This window comes from Anomaloglossus baeobatrachus, chromosome 8 (genome assembly GCF_048569485.1).
Source record: "Anomaloglossus baeobatrachus isolate aAnoBae1 chromosome 8, aAnoBae1.hap1, whole genome shotgun sequence".
NCBI classification, from domain to species: Eukaryota; Metazoa; Chordata; class Amphibia; order Anura; family Aromobatidae; genus Anomaloglossus; species Anomaloglossus baeobatrachus.
Window position 1 is genome coordinate 3425221 of NC_134360.1, and position 19775 is coordinate 3444995.

General features: G+C 57.9%; 1 protein-coding gene across 1 annotated transcript; it reads right to left on the reverse strand.

Annotated features, from left to right (window-relative positions):
* Positions 1–3507: 3507 nt before the first annotated feature.
* On the reverse strand, positions 3508–16165 carry ISY1 (ISY1 spliceosome associated protein). Its single transcript, XM_075320984.1, has 8 exons — positions 16145–16165; positions 15053–15075; positions 14571–14622; positions 10716–10781; positions 9323–9365; positions 7438–7550; positions 5201–5318; positions 3508–3680 (listed from the first exon to the last, which is right to left on the reverse strand). The coding sequence occupies exons 1-8, from the start codon at positions 16145–16147 to the stop codon at positions 3508–3510; spliced, it is 591 nt and encodes a 196-aa protein (XP_075177099.1). The 5' UTR covers positions 16148–16165.
* Positions 16166–19775: the final 3610 nt, after the last annotated feature.

Sequence of the window (19775 nt, forward strand, 5' to 3'; positions counted from 1 at the left end):
GTCCCTCTCTCTCTCCGTCCGTCCCTCTCTCGTCCGTCCTCTCCTCCGTCCGTCCCTCTCTCTCTCCGTCCGTCCCTCTCTCTCTCCGTCCGTCCGTCCCTCTCTCTCTCCGTCGTCCGTCCTCTCTCTCCGTCCGTCCGTCCCTCTCCTCTCCGTCCGTCCGTCCCCTCTCTCCGTCCGTCCGTCCCTCTCTCTCCTCCGTCCGTCCTCTCTCTCTCTCTCCGTCCGTCCCTCTCTCTCTCTCTCCGTCCGTCCCTCTCTCTCCTCCGTCCGTCCCTCTCTCTCTCCGTCCGTCCGTCCCTCTCTCTCTCCGTCCGTCCGTCCCTCTCTCTCTCCGTCCGTCCCTCTCTCTCTCCGTCCGTCCCTCTCTCTCTCGTCCGTCCCTCTCTCTCTCCGTCCCTCTCTCTCTCCGTCCGTCCGTCCCTCTCTCTCTCCGTCCGTCCGTCCCTCTCTCTCTCCGTCCGTCCGTCCCTCTCTCTCTCCGTCCGTCCCTCTCTCTCTCCGTCCGTCCCTCTCTCTCTCCGTCCGTCCGTCCCTCTCTCTCCGTCCGTCCGTCCTCTCTCTCTCCGTCCGTCCGTCCCTCTCCTCCGTCAGTCCGTTCTCTCCGTCCGTCCCTCTCTCCGTCCGTCCCGTCCCTCTCTCCGTCCGTCCGCCCGTCCCTCTCTCCGTCCGTCGTCCGTCCCTCTCTGTCCCTCTCTCCGTCCGTCCCTCTCTCCGTCGTCCCTCTCTCCGTCCGTCCGTCTCTCTCTCTCTCTCCGTCCGTCCGTCCCTCTCTCCCGTCCGTCCGTTCCTCTCTCCGTCCGTCCGTTCCTCTCTCCGTCCGTCCGTCCCTCTCTCCGTCCGTCCGTCCCTCTCTCCGTCCCGTCCGTTCCCTCTCTCCGTCCGTCCGTCCCTCTCTCTCTCCGTCCGTCCCTCTCTCTCCGTCAGTCCCTCTCTCTCCGTCAGTCCCTCTCTCTCCGTCAGTCCCTCTCTCTCCGTCAGTCCCTCTCTCTCCGTCCGTCCCTCTCTCTCCGTCCGTCCCTCTCTCTCCGTCCAGTCCCTCTCTCTCCGTCCGTCCCTCTCTCCGTCCGTCCGTCCCTCGCTCTCTCTCTCTCCGTCCGTCCCTCGCTCCTCTCGTCCGTCCCCTCTCTCTCTCCGTCCGTCCCTCTCTCTCTCCGTCCGTCCCTCTCTCTCCGTCCGTCCCTCTCTCTCTCCGTCCGTCCCTCTCTCTCCGTCCGTCCCTCGCTCTCTCCGTCCGTCCCTCTCTCTCTCCGTCCGTCCCTCTCTCTCATCCGTCCGTCCCTCTCTCTCTCCGTCCGTCCCTCTCTCTCCGTCCGTCTCTCTCTCTCTCTCCGTCCTTCTCTCTCCGTCCCTCTCTCTCTCCGTCCCTCTCTCTCCGTCCGTCCCTCTCTCTCTCTCTCCGTCCGTCCCTCTCTCTCTCCGTCCGTCCGTCCCTCTCTCTCTCCGTCCGTCCGTCCCTCTCTCTCTCCGTCCGTCCGTCCCTCTCTCCGTCCGTCCGTCCCTCTCTCCGTCCGTCCCTCTCTCCGTCCGTCCGTCCCTCTCTCCGTCCGTCCGTCCCTCTCTCCTCCGTCCGTCCGTCCCTCTCTCTCCGTCCGTCCCTCTCTCTCCGTCCGTCCCTCTCTCTCCGTCCGTCCCTCTCTCTCCGTCCGTCCCTCTCTCTCCGTCCGTCCCTCTCTCTCCGTCCGTCCCTCTCTCTCCGTCCGTCCCTCTCTCTCGTCCGTCCCTCTCTCTCCGTCCGTCCCTCTCTCTCCGTCCGTCCCTCTCTCTCCGTCCGTCCTCTCTCCGTCCGTCCGTCGCTCTCTCCGTTCTGTCCCTCTCTCTCTCCCGTCCGTCCCTCTCTCTCTCTGTCCGTCCGTCCCTCTCTCTCTCTCAGCACGTCCGTCCCTCTCTCTCTCCGTCCGTCCTCTCTCTCCGTCCGTCCCTCTCTCTCTTCTCCCTCCGTCCCTCTCTCCGTCCGTCCTGTCTCTCCGTCCGTCCGTCTCTCCGTCCGTCCGTCTCTCCGTCCGTCCGTCTCTCCGTCCCGTCCGATCCTCTCTCCGTCCGTCCGTCCCTCTCTCTCCGTCCGTCCGTCCCTCTCTCTCCGTCCGTCCGTCCCTCTCTCTCCGTCCGTCCCTCTCTCTCTCCGTCCGTCCCTCTCTCTCCCTCTCTCTCTCTGTCCGTCCGTCCCTCTCTCTCTCCGTCCCTCTCTCTCTCCGTCCGTCCCTCTCTCTCTCCGTCCGTCCCTTTCTCTCTCTCCGTCCGTCCCTCTCTCTCTCCGTCCGTCCGTCCCTCTCTCTCTCCGTCCGTCCGTCCCTCTCTCTCTCCGTCCGTCCGTCCCTCTCTCCGTCCGTCCCTCTCTCCGTCCGTCCCTCTCTCCGTCCGTCCCTCTCTCCGTCCGTCCCTCTCTCTCTCCGTCCGTCCGTCCCTCTCTCTCTCCGTCCGTCCGTCCCTCTCTCTCCGTCCGTCCGTCCCTCTCTCTCTCCGTCCGTCCCTCTCTCTCTCCGTCCGTCCCTCTCTCTCTCCGTCCGTCCGTCCCTCTCTCTCCGTCCGTCCCTCTCTCTCTCCGTCCCTCTCTCTCTCCGTCCGTCCGTCCCTCTCTCTCTCCGTCCGTCCGTCCCTCTCTCTCTCCGTCCGTCCGTCCTCTCTCTCTCCGTCCGTCCCTCTCTCTCTCGTCCGTCCGTCCTCTCTCTCTCCGTCCGTCCGTCCCTCTCTCTCTCCGTCCGTCCGTCCCTCTCTCCGTCCGTCCCTCTCTCTCCGTCCGTCCCTCTCTCTCTCTCTCTCCGTCCGTCCGTCCCTCTCTCTCTCTCCGTCCGTCCGTCCCTCTCTCTCCGTCCGTCCGTCCCTCTCTCTCTCCGTCCGTCCCTCTCTCTCTCCGTCCGTCCCTCTCTCCGTCCGTCCGTCCCTCTCTCCGTCCGTCCGTCCCTCTCTCCGTCCGTCCGTCCCTCTCTCCGTCCGTCCGTCCCTCTCTCCGTCCGTCCGTCCCTCTCTCCGTCCGTCCGTCCCTCTCTCCGTCCGTCCGTCCCTCTCTCCGTCCGTCCGTCCCTCTCTCCGTCCGTCCGTCCCTCTCTCCGTCCGTCCGTCCTCTCCTCTCCTCCGTCCGTCCGTCCCTCTCTCCGTCCGTCCGTCCCTCTCTCCGTCCGTCCGTCCCTCTCTCCGTCCGTCCGTCCCTCTCTCCGTCCGTCCGTCCCTCTCTCCGTCCGTCCCTCTCTCCGTCCGTCCGTCCCTCTCTCCGTCCGTCCGTCCCTCTCTCCGTCCGTCCGTCCCTCTCTCCGTCCGTCCGTCCCTCTTCCGTGCGTCCGTCCCTCTCTCCGTGCGTCCGTCCCTCTCTCCGTGCGTCCGTCCCTCTCTCCGTGCGTCCGTCCCTCTCTCCGTGCGTCCGTCCCTCTCTCCGTGCGTCCGTCCCTCTCTCCGTGCGTCCGTCCCTCTCTCCGTGCGTCCGTCCCTCTCTCCGTGCGTCCGTCCCTCTCTCCGTGCGTCCGTCCCTCTCTCCGTCCGTCCGTCCCTCTCTCCGTCCGTCCGTCCTATCAGTTATACAGATTTGTCAGTTGTGCCGTCTGTGCCCTCCGGGGGGCGCTCACCTTTCTTCTCCTCCTCCAGCTCCAGAGGGACCAGCACGCCATCATCTTCATCTCTGTAGCCATAGTATTCTGCATCGATCTCTTTCATCAGCTCTGCACGTGTTTTCCGGGGTGGAGGGGCAGCTGTATAGATACAGACACATTATATACCCGGCAGCCATGATTCCCTCCTCAGTAACACATACGTCTCCTTTACGGCTGAAGGGAAGACGCCTCTCAGGGAGTCTGACACTGAACTAGAGGCGAGTGCAATCAGAGTATATACAGTATATACATTACCGCCCCAGGACACGGACCTAAGACCCGCCTGTGATTGGCCGGTGTTAGGAGAAAAGGTTTCCTGCCATTGCAAGTGAATTGTAGAATTATGTCCACTAGTTGCGATCTCTGGGCTCATAGAGGGGGGTCCTGAGCTGGGACTTTCCCTCTCTATGGTGACTGTACACACTAACATAGGACACCCCTTACAGTGACCCATAGAGATCCACAGCTGCGCCACAGTCGCACATTTCCAGTGACGACCATGTTGGATTCTGTAATCTCCAATCTGTCGGTGCCGTCCAGGACTCCACAGCCGGAACCACTCAGGGATTTATCCCGCAGCCTTTTCTAATCTGCTGCAGGTGCGGGGTGTGAGGATGGCGTATCCCCGTTGTACAGGCCATCACTTGTACATCGCTCTACACTGCCGATAGCGCCCTGGTTCTCTGGGGATTGTGTAATGGATGATTAGTAACGTCCAGCAGCCGCTCGAGTCATGTGACGGGGGTCGTGCAGTAAATTATCCTCCAGCCGCCGCTCGAGTCATGTGACGGGGGTCGTACAGTAAATTATCATCCGCCCGCTGCTGCTCATTCATCTAAATTCAATAATAAACTTCCTTATGGTGGAAAATTAAACCATTAGATTTCAATGAAGCCAATTTATCCCATGACTTAATTACAGCTCAAGGAAAGTTATTAAACTCCTGGAATTTACTGAAAAGGAGATTAGAGGCAGTCGGACGCCCGCGCTGCTCTGTGTAAATAGCTATTTTAACCCACAATAACTTTTGTCGTTTGGATTTAAAAATCCTCTTCTGTTCTCCCATACTCATCCCAATATGGTTTATATACTTTACTTCCTGTGACATTTTGTTTGAAAAGAGTCACAGGAGGCCGGCGCTGCACTCACTTCTCCCTCCAATCGCCCCTCCTGGGAGAGAATGTCACAGGAGGCCGGCGCTACACTCACTTCTCCCTCCAATCGCCCCTCCTGGAAGAGAATGTCACAGGAGGCCGGCGCTGCACTCACTTCTCCCTCCAATCGCCCCTCCTGGAGAGAATGTCACAGGAGGCCGGCGCTACACTCACTTCTCCCTTCAATCGCCCCTCCTGGAAGAGAATGTCACAGGAGGCCGGCGCTGCACTCACTTCTCCCTCCAATCGCCACCTCCTGGGAGAGAATGTCACAGGAGGCCGGCGCTACACTCACTTCTCCCTCCAATCGCCCCTCCTGGAAGAGAATGTCACAGGAGGCCGGCGCTGCACTCACTTCTCCTGCTCGTCTACCTGTTCTGTGCACAGAGGTCGTCAGCCATGTAAGTCCAGTACACCACTGCTGACTGGCTGATCTTAATAGGCCTTAAGGGAAAAAGTACTTACGCTCTTTCTCAAACAGCTCCCGGACCCCAGGCAGGTCTTTGGCGGCTCCAAAGTATTTATAGCCCCTATTTCCAGGCACTTCCTTGCCTTCATGGTCAAGCATCTTGGGACCTATGCGCTAATATAAAAGAGCAAAATTTAGTCAAATGTGATGTGTTAATAACTAAAAATAATGAGGAATGAGCGCGATGTATGTAGGGAGAGTATAAAAATATAGAAGGTAATGAAACAATGAGACACAGTTAAAACCCTTAGTTTCCCTCCGTCTCTATACAGACACATCTGCAGGTTTTTCCCTCCGCTCTCTATACAGACACATCTGCAGGTTTTTCCCTCCGCTCTCTATACAGACACATCTGCAGGTTTTCCTCTCCGCTCTCTATACAGACACATCTGCAGGTTTTCCCCTCCGCTCTCTATACAGACACATCTGCAGGTTTTCCCTCCGTTCTCTATACAGGCACATCTGCAGGTTTTCCCCTCCGTTCTCTATACAGACACATCTGCAGGTTTTCCCTCCGCTCTCTATACAGACACATCTGCAGGTTTTCCCTCCGCTCTCTATACAGACACATCTGCAGGTTTTCCCTCCGCTCTCTATACAGACACATCTGCAGGTTTTCCCTCCGCTCTCTATACAGACACATCTGCAGGTTTTCCCTCCGCTCTCTATACAGACACATCTGCAGGTTTGACCGTCATTATGTTTGGAGGAGAAAGGGAGACGTTTTGAAGCCTGAGACCATCATCCCAACTGTGACACACGGGGGCAGCATCATGATGTGGGGTTGTTTTGCTGCAGGAGGGACTGGTGACTTCACAATATAGATGGTGTCATGAGGAGAGGAGATTATGTGGCCATACTTAAGAACATCTCCAGACATCAGCCAGGAACTTAAAGCTTGGGCGGAAATGGATCTTCCAAATGGACAATGACCCGAAGCTACTGCCAAACTGGTTACACAGGGGGTTAAGGAGAACACAGTCAATGTTTTGGAGTGGCCATCACAAAGCCCTGATCTCAATCCTATTGAAGATGTATGGGCAAAGTTGAAAAGTCCAGAGTGAGCGGCGACCTCCAAACACGGCTCAGCTACACCAGATCTGTCTGGAGGAATCGCCCAAATTCCACCAACTATTGTGAGAAGCTTCTGGAAGGATCCGAAACATTTCCCCCAAATCACACAGTGTAAGGGCAATGCCACCAAATACTTTCCTGACAGAAATCCTACCAAGTGGCTGACAGGTGATCGGAGGTTGGAGATCAAAAATCTCATTGCACCATAGAGTCGCGGAACCTAAAATAACAAACGTTCCCTCCTTCAGCCGAGAGACGATCTGTATAAAGAGCAATAAAAACCTACAGGAGACAACACGGCCCCGAGAGCGGAGGAGCCGAGAGGAGGGAACCGGGGAGAACCATCCTCAATCTCGTTAAGTGCATATGGAAATGTATCCAGAAATTAAATGGCCGTCTGCCCCCGCGATCCGAGCAAACCGCCAATTCAGTGACTATCCATTGGAACAATACGTTGCAATGACAAATCCGCGGCCGCAATCATCTTCAGAGAGTTTATTCTAGACCAAACCATAAACAATATACAGAGGGGAAAATAAGGATTTGATCCGCTAATGAATTTTCAGGTTTTCCCTTACAAATAATTCTGTCACAGACCCCGATCAGACACCCGCTCACCCTCACCGATCGCCGGCCGTTTACTGCCCGGACGAGAGCGGCCACAGTCGTACAAACCGAGCACGACACTTCTGGATTAGAGGGAAACCCAAAACAGTGCATATACATTATCAACCAATGAAAGATTCATGCAGATAAAGACATTAAAATAATGATATTTATGTGAAACAGATTAACCAGAGGAAACGCCGGGTCCCTGCACACGCAGGACAGCGGAGGAACAGGAGCATATAAAGAGCAATATGGAGGAGAAAGCATCAGCTTCTGACACACACAAGGTCACAGCAATAAAGGACACCACATGGGGCAGCAATATGCAGACAATGATGGAGAGTGACATATATGGTGTCCCACGCAGAGTCCCTCCACCCCAACGCACGTTTCACCCAGTTTCTGGAGGGGAATCAGGATGGGGGAACTCTGCATTCATATACCATGTTTGTTGCAGTGAATGGGTCCGTAAAACTTAAACGCTTCTTGTTTTATTTCTGTGCTGCAAAAATATCTCCCCGTGTACAGCCATCATCAGGGCTTTACTTACCCAATAATCGGGACCACCCAACTCCTTAATTCGGGACTCCCAGTGCCCCTTCTCTCGGATCAGCTTGTTTATTTCATCATTTAAGTCACGGATCCTGAATTCTCCAAGACCAGCTAAAAAAAAAGAAATGTATTATGTCAACGTTTGGGCTTTTAGTGATGGCAGCGCTGGTGACCTCCACGTCATGTCAGCGCCCCTCCGAAAAATCACTGCACTCAATTCTCACTTTAGCCTAGCAAAAACAGGCAATAAATATCAAGAGTGCCAGATACAGACGAAATAATCAGCCCTGTGTGTGCGCCAAGGGCAGGAGCGCAGGTTCAGGGCAGGAGCGCAGGTTCAGGGCAGGAGCGCAGGTTCAGGGCAGGAGCGCAGGTTCAGGGCAGGAGCGCAGGTTCAGGGCAGGAGCGCAGGTTCAGGGCAGGAGCGCAGGTTCAGGGCAGGAGCGCAGGTTCAGGGCAGGAGCGCAGGTTCAGGGCAGGAGCGCAGGTTCAGGGCAGGAGCGCAGGTTCAGGGCAGGAGCGCAGGTTCAGGGCAGGAGCGCAGGTTCAGGGCAGGAGCGCAGGTTCAGGGCAGGCTAAACGGAGCGTATCCAGGAGTGGTTGTGCCCTGCTAATCTGTAATGCTCTGCGCTGTTCTGCAACGCTCTGTTCTGCTGCTCTGCGCTGTAATGCTCTGTTCTGCGCTGTAATGCTCTGCGCTGTAATGCTCTGTTCTGCGCTGTAATGCTCTGCTCTGCGCTGTAATGCTCTGCTCTGCGCTGTAATGCTCTGCGCTGTAATGCTCTGCTCTGCGCTGTAATGCTCTGCGCTGTAATGCTCTCCTCTGCGCTGTAATGCTCTGCTCTGCGCTGTAATGCTCTGCTCTGCGCTGTAATGCTCTGCTATGCGCTGTAATGCTCTGCTATGCGCTGTAATGCTCTGCGCTGTAATGCTCTCCTCTGCGCTGTAATGCTCTGCGCTGTAATGCTCTGCTCTGCGTTGTAATGCTCTGCGCTGTAATGCTCTGCTCTGCGCTGTAATGCTCTGCGCTGTAATGCTCTGCGCTGCTATCAGTCAATGACTATATATCACCACTGAGGCAGAGGAGTATAAGTCATGTGTTTGCAGGAGGCACAGACACATATACTTAAAAACTGGATGTGAGGACACGATGGACGCAGGCAGCACAGCGCCTCCCGCACATCCCCGCGCCTCCCGCACATCCCCGCGCCTCACCGCACAGCCACGCGCCTCACCGCACAGCCACGCGCCTCACCGCCCCGCGCCTACCCGCACAGCCCCGCGCCTACCCGCACAGCCCCGCGCCTACCCGCACAGCCCCGCGACTCACCCACAGCCACGCGCCTACCCGCACAGCCCCGCGCCACAGCCCCGCGCCTACCCCCGCGGCCACGCGCCTACCCCCGCGGCCACGCGCCTACCCCCGCGGCCCCGCGCCTACCCCCGCGGCCACGCGCCTACCCCCGCGGCCACGCGCCTACCCGCGCAGCCACGCGCCTACCCGCGCAGCCACGCGCCTACCCGCGCAGCCACGCGCCTACCCGCGCAGCCACGCGCCTACCCACACAGAATTTCGCGCACGTCGTATCCGCGGTGACTGAGTTTTCAATTTGGTTTTTGGATGTTTTGGAATCCAATCAATTGAGGACGTGGCTTTGGGGCTCGTTCACACTGTATAAATCGGGCGCACTGTTGGATGTGTTATCAGACAGCACACGGACCTTGTTATACAAGGGGGCGGAGCTGACGACTGTTTACATATAATAAGCTCTTCATTTTATTAACGCTTTCAGAGCCAATTTGTTGTAACAATTGTAAAAAGTGAAACTTTGGTTAAAATGTAAAAATGATAAATAAACAGAACATGCTGCGGAGAATCTCACCGTTCTGGATCTGCGCCACCTTCTTGGAGATTTCCCCGATGATCTAAATTAAACGACAAAGAAATTAGTGAAACTAAATCAGAGAAACCACCACACCGGAGCCACGAGACAGAACCAGTCCACAGTAATGACCACACCGGAGCCACGAGTCCACGAGACAGAAAGAGTCCACAGTAATGACCACACCGGAGCCACGAGTCCACGAGACAGAACAACTCCACAGTAATGACCACACCGGAGCCACGAGTCCACGAGACAGAACCAGTCCACAGTAATGACCACACCGGAGCCACGAGTCCACGAGACAGAAAGAGTCCACAGTAATGACCACACCGGAGCCACGAGTCCACGAGACAGAACCAGTCCACAGTAATGACCACACCGGAGCCACGAGTCCACAGTAATGACCACACCGGAGCCACGAGTCCACGAGAAAGAACCAGTCCACAGTAATGACCACACCGGAGCCACGAGTCCACGAGACAGAACCAGTCCACAGTAACGACCACACCGAAGCCACGAGTCCACGAGACAGAACGAGTCCACAGTAATGACCACACCGGAGCCACGAGTCCACGAGACAGAACCAGTCCACAGTAACGACCACACCGAAGCCACGAGTCCACGAGACAGAACGAGTCCACAGTAATGACCACACCGGAGCCACAAGTCCACAGTAACAACATGTGGATATTTTATTTTGTGGTCCAGAAAAAAAATAAAATGGACCAGTCGTTCTTGATCCAATAATACGTTCAATCTCGGCAATGTGAGTCTATGGACCCTCGAGAAGCTCAGACGACAGCACCAGAAAATGGCCACTGCCCAGCGGCACAGCCGGGTGCTCGGGCCGTATACACCATCTACATCAGGCAACCAGGGGACCTTCTAAGAGCTGAGTGTTGGGGGCACCAGGTGTACGACCCCAATAATCTGATGACCCACCTGAGGTCATCAGTGTTAGGCCCTGTGCGCACTAGAAAAAGGATTTTCTCAAGAAATTTCTTGAGTCTGAAAGATTAGCGCCCTTGCGGTCAAAAAACGCACCAATAACGCACCGAAAACTGAATGTGGTTTTACTGCGTTTTTTCCGCAGGTTGGTCCCTGCGTTTTTTTTTACAATTATCTATGGCAAAAACGCAGTTAGCTGCAGAAAAGAAGTGACTGCTCATTCTTCTCAAGAAATTCTGCAGAAAGAATGTTCTTGAGAAAAAAACGCCGTGTGCGCACATATATTTTTTTCCATAGGTTTTGCTGGGGAATGTCTGCAGAAAGGTACAACCATTTTCTCAAGAAATTTCTGCAGCAAAAATGCAAAAAAGCGCAGGTAAAAACGCAGTGTGCGCACAGGGCCTTAAAGTCCTGGACCACCACTGCGCCATGTGACTCTTACCTGTCGTCTCCACTTCTCCGCTTTTGGTAACTCGTTACACTCAGAGGCAAGAAATGGCCGCCGCTCCTGTGCGAAGACAAAGATTAGGTTCAGCATATACTTTAGTCCACAAATCTGCGGGTCCGATCCCAAATAACAGAACCGGCATTATACGCAGGAACAGAACCATTAAGGAGGCGACGTCTTCATTGTGCGTCCAGGACTGACGAGCGGCTCGTACTGCGGATCCCAGCACAACATTCAAACACCCACACACCCCACTTGGCTTCCCCCCACAGACCCCACTTGGCTTCCCCACAGACCCCACTTGGCTTCCCCACAGACCCCACTTGGCTTCCCCAGAGACCCCACTTGGCTTCCCCACAGACCCCACTTGGCTTCCCCACAGACCCCACTTGGCTTCCCCACAGACCCCACTTGGCTTCCCTCCAGACCCCACTTGGCTTCCCCACAGACCCCACTTGGCTTCCCCACAGACCCCACTTGGCTTCCCCACAGACCCCACTTGGCTTCCCTCCAGACCCCACTTGGCTTCCCCACAGACCCCACTTGGCTTCCCCACAGACCCCACTTGGCTTCCCCACAGACCCCACTTGGCTTCCCCACAGACCCCACTTGGCTTCCCACAGACCTCACTTGGCTTCCCCACAGACCCCACTTGGCTTCCCCACAGACCCCACTTGGCTTCCCCACAGACCCCACTTGGCTTCCCCACAGACCCCACTTGGCTTCCCCACAGACCCCACTTGGCTTCCCTCCAGACCCCACTTGGCTTCCCTCCAGACCCCACTTGGCTTCCCCACAGACCCCACTTGGCTTCCCTCCAGACCCCACTTGGCTTCCCCACAGACCCCACTTGGCTTCCCTCCAGACCCCACTTGGCTTCCCCACAGACCCCACTTGGCTTCCCCACAGACCCCACTTGGCTTCCCCACAGACCCCACTTGGCTTCCCCACAGACCCCACTTGGCTTCCCCACAGACCCCACTTGGCTTCCCTACAGACCCCACTTGGCTTCCCCACAGACCCCACTTGGCTTCCCCACAGACCCCACTTGGCTTCCCCCCAGACCCCACTTGGCTTCCCTCCAGACCCCACTTGGCTTCCCTCCAGACCCCACTTGGCTTCCCCACAGACCCCACTTGGCTTCCCCACAGACCCCACTTGGCTTCCCCACAGACCCCACTTGGCTTCCCCACAGACCCCACTTGGCTTCCCCACAGACCCCACTTGGCTTCCCTCCAGACCCCACTTGGCTTCCCCATAGACCCCACTTGGCTTCCCTACGGCCCCCGTCTTTGCTCCTCTGCACATGGCCAGCTGGAGCCAGTACTGTCTGTTAGGACAATGTGATCATCTTTCCCCTTGTATTCTCCTAAATAAGTGAATTGATTATATGTAATGGAGGCTGAGCTGTGATTTTCTCCATTACAAATGTGTGACAGGCCCCGTGTAGTCATCATCACTATCTGTGATAGGAGCTTCTGTTTTCCTGTGAGGTGCTGTCAATGCAATTTTTGGAGATGATGACTGTAAATCTCCTGCGTCACCTGAGATCTCGTGACTGAAGGGTAGTGCACCATGAATGTCCAGATAGAAAGGGGCCACTAAATGAAGGATACTAGTAACAATAAAGAAGACCCGGCACCGGACGCTGCTGGAACAGTCCTTCATCTTTCCAATATAAAAGCACAATAAAAATCACATTTTATTACTTGTAGGTAAAAGGTTTTCATATATTGTGAACAAGGATTGGGGTGAACGTCCCATAAATCCAGCAGAGAGCAGACTGTAAAGGCCCCGTCACACGCAGCGACGTATCTAAGGATATATCGCCGGGGTCACGGATTCCGTGACGCACACCCGGCATCGTTAGCGACGTTGTTGCGTGTGACACCAACGAGCGACCATTAACAATGGAAAATACTCACCAAATCGTCCATCTTTGACACGTCGTTCCTTTTAAAAAATCGTTGATTGTTGCAGGTACGATGTTGTTCGTCGTTCCTGCGGAAGCTTGACACCGCGGGAACGACCAACTGCAGCTTACCTGCGGCCGCCGGCAATGCGGAAGGAAGGAGGTGGGCGGGATGTTACGGCTGCTCATCTCCGCCCCTCCGCTTCTATTGGGCGGCCGCTTAGTTACGCTGCTGTGACACCGAACTAACCGCCCCCTTAGAAAGGAGACGGATCGCCGGCAACAGCGAGGTCGCTAGGCAGGTACCATGTGACGGCTTCTAACGATATTGTTCGCTACGGCAGAGATTTGCCCGTGACGCACAAATGACAGGGGCGGGTGCTTACACCGGCGACATCGCTGCCTGTAACACCCACTTAACTCTCTACTGATCTCTTCCATAGAGGATAGTGATGAACAGATTAACCAGGAACAGACGGACGCTCCTTCTGCAGCCACGAGACTGCAGCGGCCGAGAAGACGCAGATTACTCTCAGCTCTAGTATGTTACACACAATAAAGGGTCAAGGAGGCGAGTAACGGCCATTTCCACCCTCAGAGCCTCTAACGAGCCACGGATGATCCTTCCACGGAGGGCAGATTACCGCAGCCCGGGATTATAATCTCCAGAGAGGACGGTCAGAGTGACCGGAGTGTAATGTAATAATGTAACGGGAGACGTCGGCTCTGCGCGCCGCGTGTTTGTTCTGACAGTCTTTGCTGCGATCCATAGGTGACCGGCTGGAGATGACCGCTGGGGCTCTGCAGAGCGAGGTCTGAATAGAGGGGTCTCCGACACGAGCCCCACCCAGTCTCTATGGGACGGCCGGATATTGTAGGGCAATTCCAGAGAATAGAAGCGGTGCCCTTGTGCGGCCGTCGCTCGGTCAGACCATTCTCAGCGGGTCCAGAGGTCAGAGTCCGGCTGATCAGTGTCACCTGCACCGCACAGGAGGAATTATGGGAATATTTCTATTTATGTGAATCTGAATATGCAAAAATAAACATTATCCATTATTGCCAAATCATGCAGAAAATACGGGGTCTTTCACCCGAGACTCCCGGGGGCCGGAGCTGCCAGACGCCACATAGCACACACAGACACTGCAGGAAAGCGACATAACACGACGCACGGACACTGCAGGGACGCGACATAACACACACGAACACTGCAGGGACGCGACATAGCACGACGCACGGACACTGCAGGGACGCGACATAACACACACGAACACTGCAGGGACGCGACATAGCACGACGCACGGACACTGCAGGGACGCGACATAACACGCACAGACACTGCAGGGATGCGACATAACACAGACACTGCAGGGACGCGACATAACACGCCTGCAGGGACGCCACATAGCACGCACGGATACTGCAGGGATGCGACATAACACGCACGAACACTGCAGGGACGCGACATAGCACGACGCACGGACACTGCAGGGACGCGACATAACACGCACAGACACTGCAGGGATGCGACATAATAACACACACAGACACTGCAGGGACGCGACATAACACACACAGACACTGCAGGGACGCGACATAACACACACAGACACTACAGGGACGCGATATAACACGCACAGACACTACAGGGACGCGACATAACTCGCACTGACTCCACATAACACGCACGGACACTGCAGGGACCCGACATAACACGCACGAACACTGCAGGGACGCGACATAACACGCACAGACACTGCAGGGACGCCACATAGCACGCACGGACACTGCAGGGACGCAACATAACATGCACAGACACTGCAGGGACGCGACACGCCGCACACAGTCTTCACTTTCCTCGCGTGCACTGCAGACTGACAGTCGTGTCTGCCATTCACAGCCGTCATCTGCTGCCAGACGCAAACCTGAAGTCTTACCTTAACTTTCCCTTCTTCAAGCTGGGCCTGACGAAACCGCGCCAAGGCCGTCCTATAAGAAGAAAGTCCCATTACTTATTATATATATAAATATTTACAAACAAATCACATTAACGTCTCGTGTGTAACAACTGGAGCCAGAAAGCTGGAGATTCCGCTGGTCTATAGCAGAGGCCACAGAGATACTGGCCCAACTCAGACATTGTGGCCCTAATATCTGACACCTACAAGACCCACGTCTGCACTTATCTGCAGAGGGGAGGACAACAAGGTCTATGTCCCCCTGAGAGGTCAGCTCAGGAGCCCGGGGGATTGCAGAACCAGCAGAGGTCCCATGAATGGAGGCGGTGAATGGGGGTGAAGCACCAGAAGGAGCCGAGCGGCTGCATCAGGATTAGCAAACATGACGTCTGATCAAGAATTACAACATTCCTGCAGACTACGGAGCCGCCGACCGCATCCTCCATCCAGTGATCACTTACATGGCCTTCTCTGCATTGCGAGCCTGGAACAGAGGAAAGAAAAAAAAAGAAGGTTAGAGGATTCAAAGAGAAAATCTGGCGGCACATTAGGGTTAACCCTAACCCCCCCCCCCCCCAGCAGCATGAAGAGACTAGGATGTCCCCTCTGACCCCCCCCCCCCGCAGCATGAAGAGACCAGGATGTCCCCTCTGCCCCCCCCTCAGCATGAAGGGACCAGGACGTCCCCCCCCGCAGCTTGAAGGGACCAGGACGTCCCCCCCCCCCCAGCAGCATGAAGAGACTAGGATGTCCCCTCTGACCCCCCCCCCGCAGCATGAAGAGACCAGGACCCCCCCCCCGCAGCATGAAGAGACCAGGATGTCCCCCCCCCCCCCCCGCAGCATGAAGGGACCAAGACGTCCCCTCCCGCCCGCAGCATGAAGAGACCAGGATGTCCCCTCTGCCCCCCCCTCAGCATGAAGGGACCAGGACGTCCCCCCCCGCAGCATGAAGGGACCAGGACGTCCCCCCCCCCCGCAGCATGAAGAGACCAGGACGTCCCCCCCCCACCGCAGCATGAAGAGACCAGGACGTCCCCCCCCCCCGCAGCATGAAGAGACCAGGACGTCCCCCCCCCCGCAGCATGAAGAGACCAGGACGTCCCCCCCCCCCGCAGCTTGAAGGGACCAGGACGTCCCCCCCCCGCAGCATGAAGAGACCAGGACGTCCCCCCCCCCGCAGCATGAAGAGACCAGGACGTCCCCCCCCCCCCGCAGCATGAAGAGACCAGGACGTCCCCGCGGGGTGATTGGTGCAGCCTCCTTCTACACATATACCAGCACTGTCTGGATTGAATTCTATCTGCATTGCATTGTTTTGTCCATTTTGTACGCATTGTATGAATGCAGCTTGTAGTATTGTATGAATTAAGTCTCCTTGTGTGTTTTATACACGGTGCATATGAAACAGTAACGAAAGGGTTAAATCTGGGACTCCCGGCCGCTCAGGAACGAGAGGAGGACAGCAAACACCGCGAACAGCCGGGCACGGCACCGCACGGAATGTCTCCGCGCACCCCACCGGCCCTGTCACGTTATTCTGCCGGTGCTTACCATCACGGCGCTACGACAGCGCACAGCGCACAGTACCACGAACGGCGCACCGGAAATGACGACACGAGACCCATCCACAGCACGGCCGGCGCACCGGAAATGACGACAGGAGATCCACCCACAGCACTGCCGGCGTACCGGAAATGACGACACAAGATCCATCCACAGCACGGCCGGCGCACCGGAAATGAGGACACGAGATCCATCCACAGCACGGCCGGCGCACCGGAAATGACGATACGAAACCCGTCCACAGCACGGCCGGCTCACAGGAAATGACGACACGAGATCCATCCACAGCACGGCCGGCTCACCGGAAATGACGACCATAAACCGGCGCACATATAACATATAATGTGGTGCCTGCGCTCAGCGCCACCTGCTGCCGGGTGGTGATATGACACGATGATGTCACAACCGAGTATTTATTCTATTTAGAGAAAGAATATTATCTGTCACATTCAAAGAAGCTTTATTGTCAGGACTCAACCAAAGCAAGTGTACAGGAAGGATAGGGACTGCGGGGATAATGGGTGGAGGCTGCGGGTATAATGGGTGGAGGCTGCGGGGATGATGAGTGGAGGCTGCAGGGATTATAGATGGAGGCTGCGGGTATAATGGGCGGAGGCAGCGGGGATGATGAGTGGAGGCTGCAGGGATTATAGATGGAGGCTGCGGGTATAATGGGTGGAGGCAGCGGGGATGATGAGTGGAGGCTGCGGGGATTATAGATGGAGGCTGCGGGTATAATGGGTGGAGGCAGCGGGGATAATGGGTGGAGGCTGCAGGGATTATAGATGGAGGCTGCGGGTATAATGGGTGGAGGCTGCGGGGATGATGAGTGGAGGCTGCGGGGATTATAGATGGAGGCTGCGGGTATAATGGGTGGAGGCAGCGGGTATAATGGGTGGAGGCAGCGGGGATAATGGGTGGAGGCTGCGGGGATTATAGATGGAGGCTGCGGGTATAATGGGTGGAGGCAGCGGGTATAATGGGTGGAGGCAGCGGGGATAATGGGTGGAGGCTGCGGGTATAATGGGTGGAGGCTGCGGGTATAATGGGTGGAGGCAGCGGGGATAATGGGTGGAGGCAGCGGGGATAATGGGTGGAGGCTGCGGGTATAATGGGTGGAGGCAGCGGGTATAATGGGTGGAGGCTGCGGGTATAATGGGTGGAGGCAGCGGGGATAATGGGTGGAGGCTGCGGGTATAATGGGTGGAGGCTGCGGGTATAATGGGTGGAGGCAGCGGGTATAATGGGTGGAGGCTGCGGGTATAATGGGTGGAGGCAGCGGGGATAATGGGTGGAGGCTGCGGGTATAATGGGTGGAGGCTGCGGGTATAATGGGTGGAGGCTGCGGGGATGATGGGCATACCTCCCAACCGTCCCGGATACAGCGGGACTATCACGCTTTGCATTGTTTGTCCCGTTACCACGGGCGGGACGGCCGTCTCCCGGGCTCCGCCCACCCACTCTCCCCGCCTCCCTGCTTTTCCCTCCTACCATCCTAACACGTGACGTGGCATAACAGAGAGGAGCGCGCTGCCCGAAACTGCTCTGTGCTGCTGCTAAGGTATGTAAACATAATCTCCCCAGCGCTGATTCCCCTCCCTCCCCCCCCCGGCCGGAGCCTCTCTGTGCGGCCGGCCACCGCCTGTCTGTGCGGGCGCCCCCCGCCGCCTGTCTGTGCGGGCGCCCCCCCGACGCCTGTCTGTGCGGGCGCCACCGCCGCCTGTCTGTGCGGGCGCCACCGCCGCCTGTCTGTGCGGGCGCCCCCCGCCGCCTGTCTGTGCGGGCGGCCGGCCGCCTGTCTGTGAAGGCGGGGCGGCCGGCCGCCTGTCTGTGAAGGCGGGCGGCCGGCCGCCTGTCTGTGAAGGCGACCGGCCGCCTCACTGTGCGGGCGACCAGCCGCCTCACTGTGGCAGCCTGCGTGTCCGTGCTGGAGGCCCGCCGGCTGCCTGCGTGTCCGTGCTGGAGGCCCGCCGGCTGCCTGCGTGTCCGTGCTGGAGGCCCGCCGGCTGCCTGCGTGTCCGTGCTGAAGGCCCGCCGGCTGCCTGCGTGTCCGTGCTGGAGGCCCGCCGGCTGCCTGCGTGTCCGTGCTGGAGGCCCGCCGGCTGCCTGCGTGTCCGTGCTGGAGGTCCGCCGGCTGCCTGCGTGTCCCTGCTGGAGGCCCGCCGGCTGCCTGCGTGTCCGTTCTGGAGGCCCGCCGGCTGCCTGCGTGTCCGTGCTGGAGGCCCGCCGGCTGCCTGCGTGTCCGTGCTGGAGGCCCGCCGGCTGCCTGCGTGTCCGTGCTGGAGGCCCGCCAGCTGCCTGCGTGTCCGTGCCGGAGGCCCGCCGGCTGCCTGCGTGTCCGTGCCGGAGGCCCGCCGGCTGCCTGCGTGTCCGTGCCGGAGGCCCGCCGGCTGCCTGCGTGTCCGTGCCGGAGGCCCGCCGGCTGCCTGCGTGTCCGTGCTGGAGGCCCGCCGGCTGCCTGCGTGTCCGTGCCGGAGGCCCGCCGGCTGCCTGCGTGTCCGTGCTGGAGGCCCGCCGGCTGCCTGCGTGTCCATGCTGAATGGGTGTGGATGGGGAGTGGATATGGGCGTGACTGTGAAATGGGTGTGGTTAGGAGGCGTGGCCTAAAAAATTTCCGTGCGGGGATGATGGGTGGAGGCTGCGGGGATGATGGGTGCAGGCTGCGGGGATGATGGGTGCAGGCTGCGGGGATGATGGGTGGAGGCTGCGGAGATGATGGGTGGAGGCTGCGGGGATGATGGGTGGAGGCTGCGGGGTTGATGGGTGGAGGCTGCGGGGAAGATGTGTGGAGCCTGCGGGGAAGATGTGTGGAGGCAGCGGGTATAATGGGTGGGGGCTGCGGAGATGATGGGTGGAGGATGCGGGTATAATGGGTGGGGGCTGTGGGGATGATGGGTGGAGGCTGCGGGGAAGATGTGTGGAGGCAGCGGGATGATGGGTGGAGGCTGCGGAGATGATGGGTGGAGGCTGCGGAGATGATGGATGGAGGCTGCGGGGATGATGGGTGGAGGATGCGGGTATAATGGATGGAGGCTGCGGAGATGATGGGTGGAGGATGCGGGTATAATGGGTGGGGGCTGTGGAGATGATGGGTGGAGGATGCGGGTATAATGGGTGGGGGCTGCGGAGATGATGGGTGGAGTATGCGGGTATAATGGGTGGGGGCTGCGGAGATGATGGGTGGAGGATGCGGGTATAATGGGTGGGGGCTGCGGAGATGATGGGTGGAGGATGCGGGTATAATGGGTGGGGGCTGCGGAGATGATGGGTGGAGGATGCGGGTATAATGGGTGGGGGCTGCGGAGATGATGGGTGGAGGATGCGGGTATAATGGGTGGGGGCTGCGGAGATGATGGGTGGAGGATGCGGGTATAATGGGTGGGGGCTGCGGAGATGATGGGTGGAGGATGCGGGTATAATGGGTGGGGGCTGCGGGGAAGATGGGTGGAGGCTGCGGGGAAGATGTGTGGAGGCAGCGGGGATGATGTGTGGAGGCAGCGGGGATGATGGGTGGAGGCTGCGGAGATGATGGGTGGAGGCTGCGGAGATGATGGATGGAGGCTGCGGGGATGATGGGTGGAGGATGCGGGGATGATGGGTGGAGGATGCGGGGATGATG

What these genes read in the sequence shown, in the direction of transcription:
- ISY1 (XM_075320984.1), bottom strand. An exon ending in TTGAAGAAGGGAAAGTTAAG is followed by an intron (nt 10,782 to 14,570) that starts GTAAGACTTCAG and finishes GTCTTCGCACAG; the next exon opens with GAGCGGCGGCCATTTCTTGC. An exon ending in TGGGTGGTCCCGATTATTGG is followed by an intron (nt 5,319 to 7,437) that starts GTAAGTAAAGCC and finishes CTTTTATATTAG; the next exon opens with CGCATAGGTCCCAAGATGCT.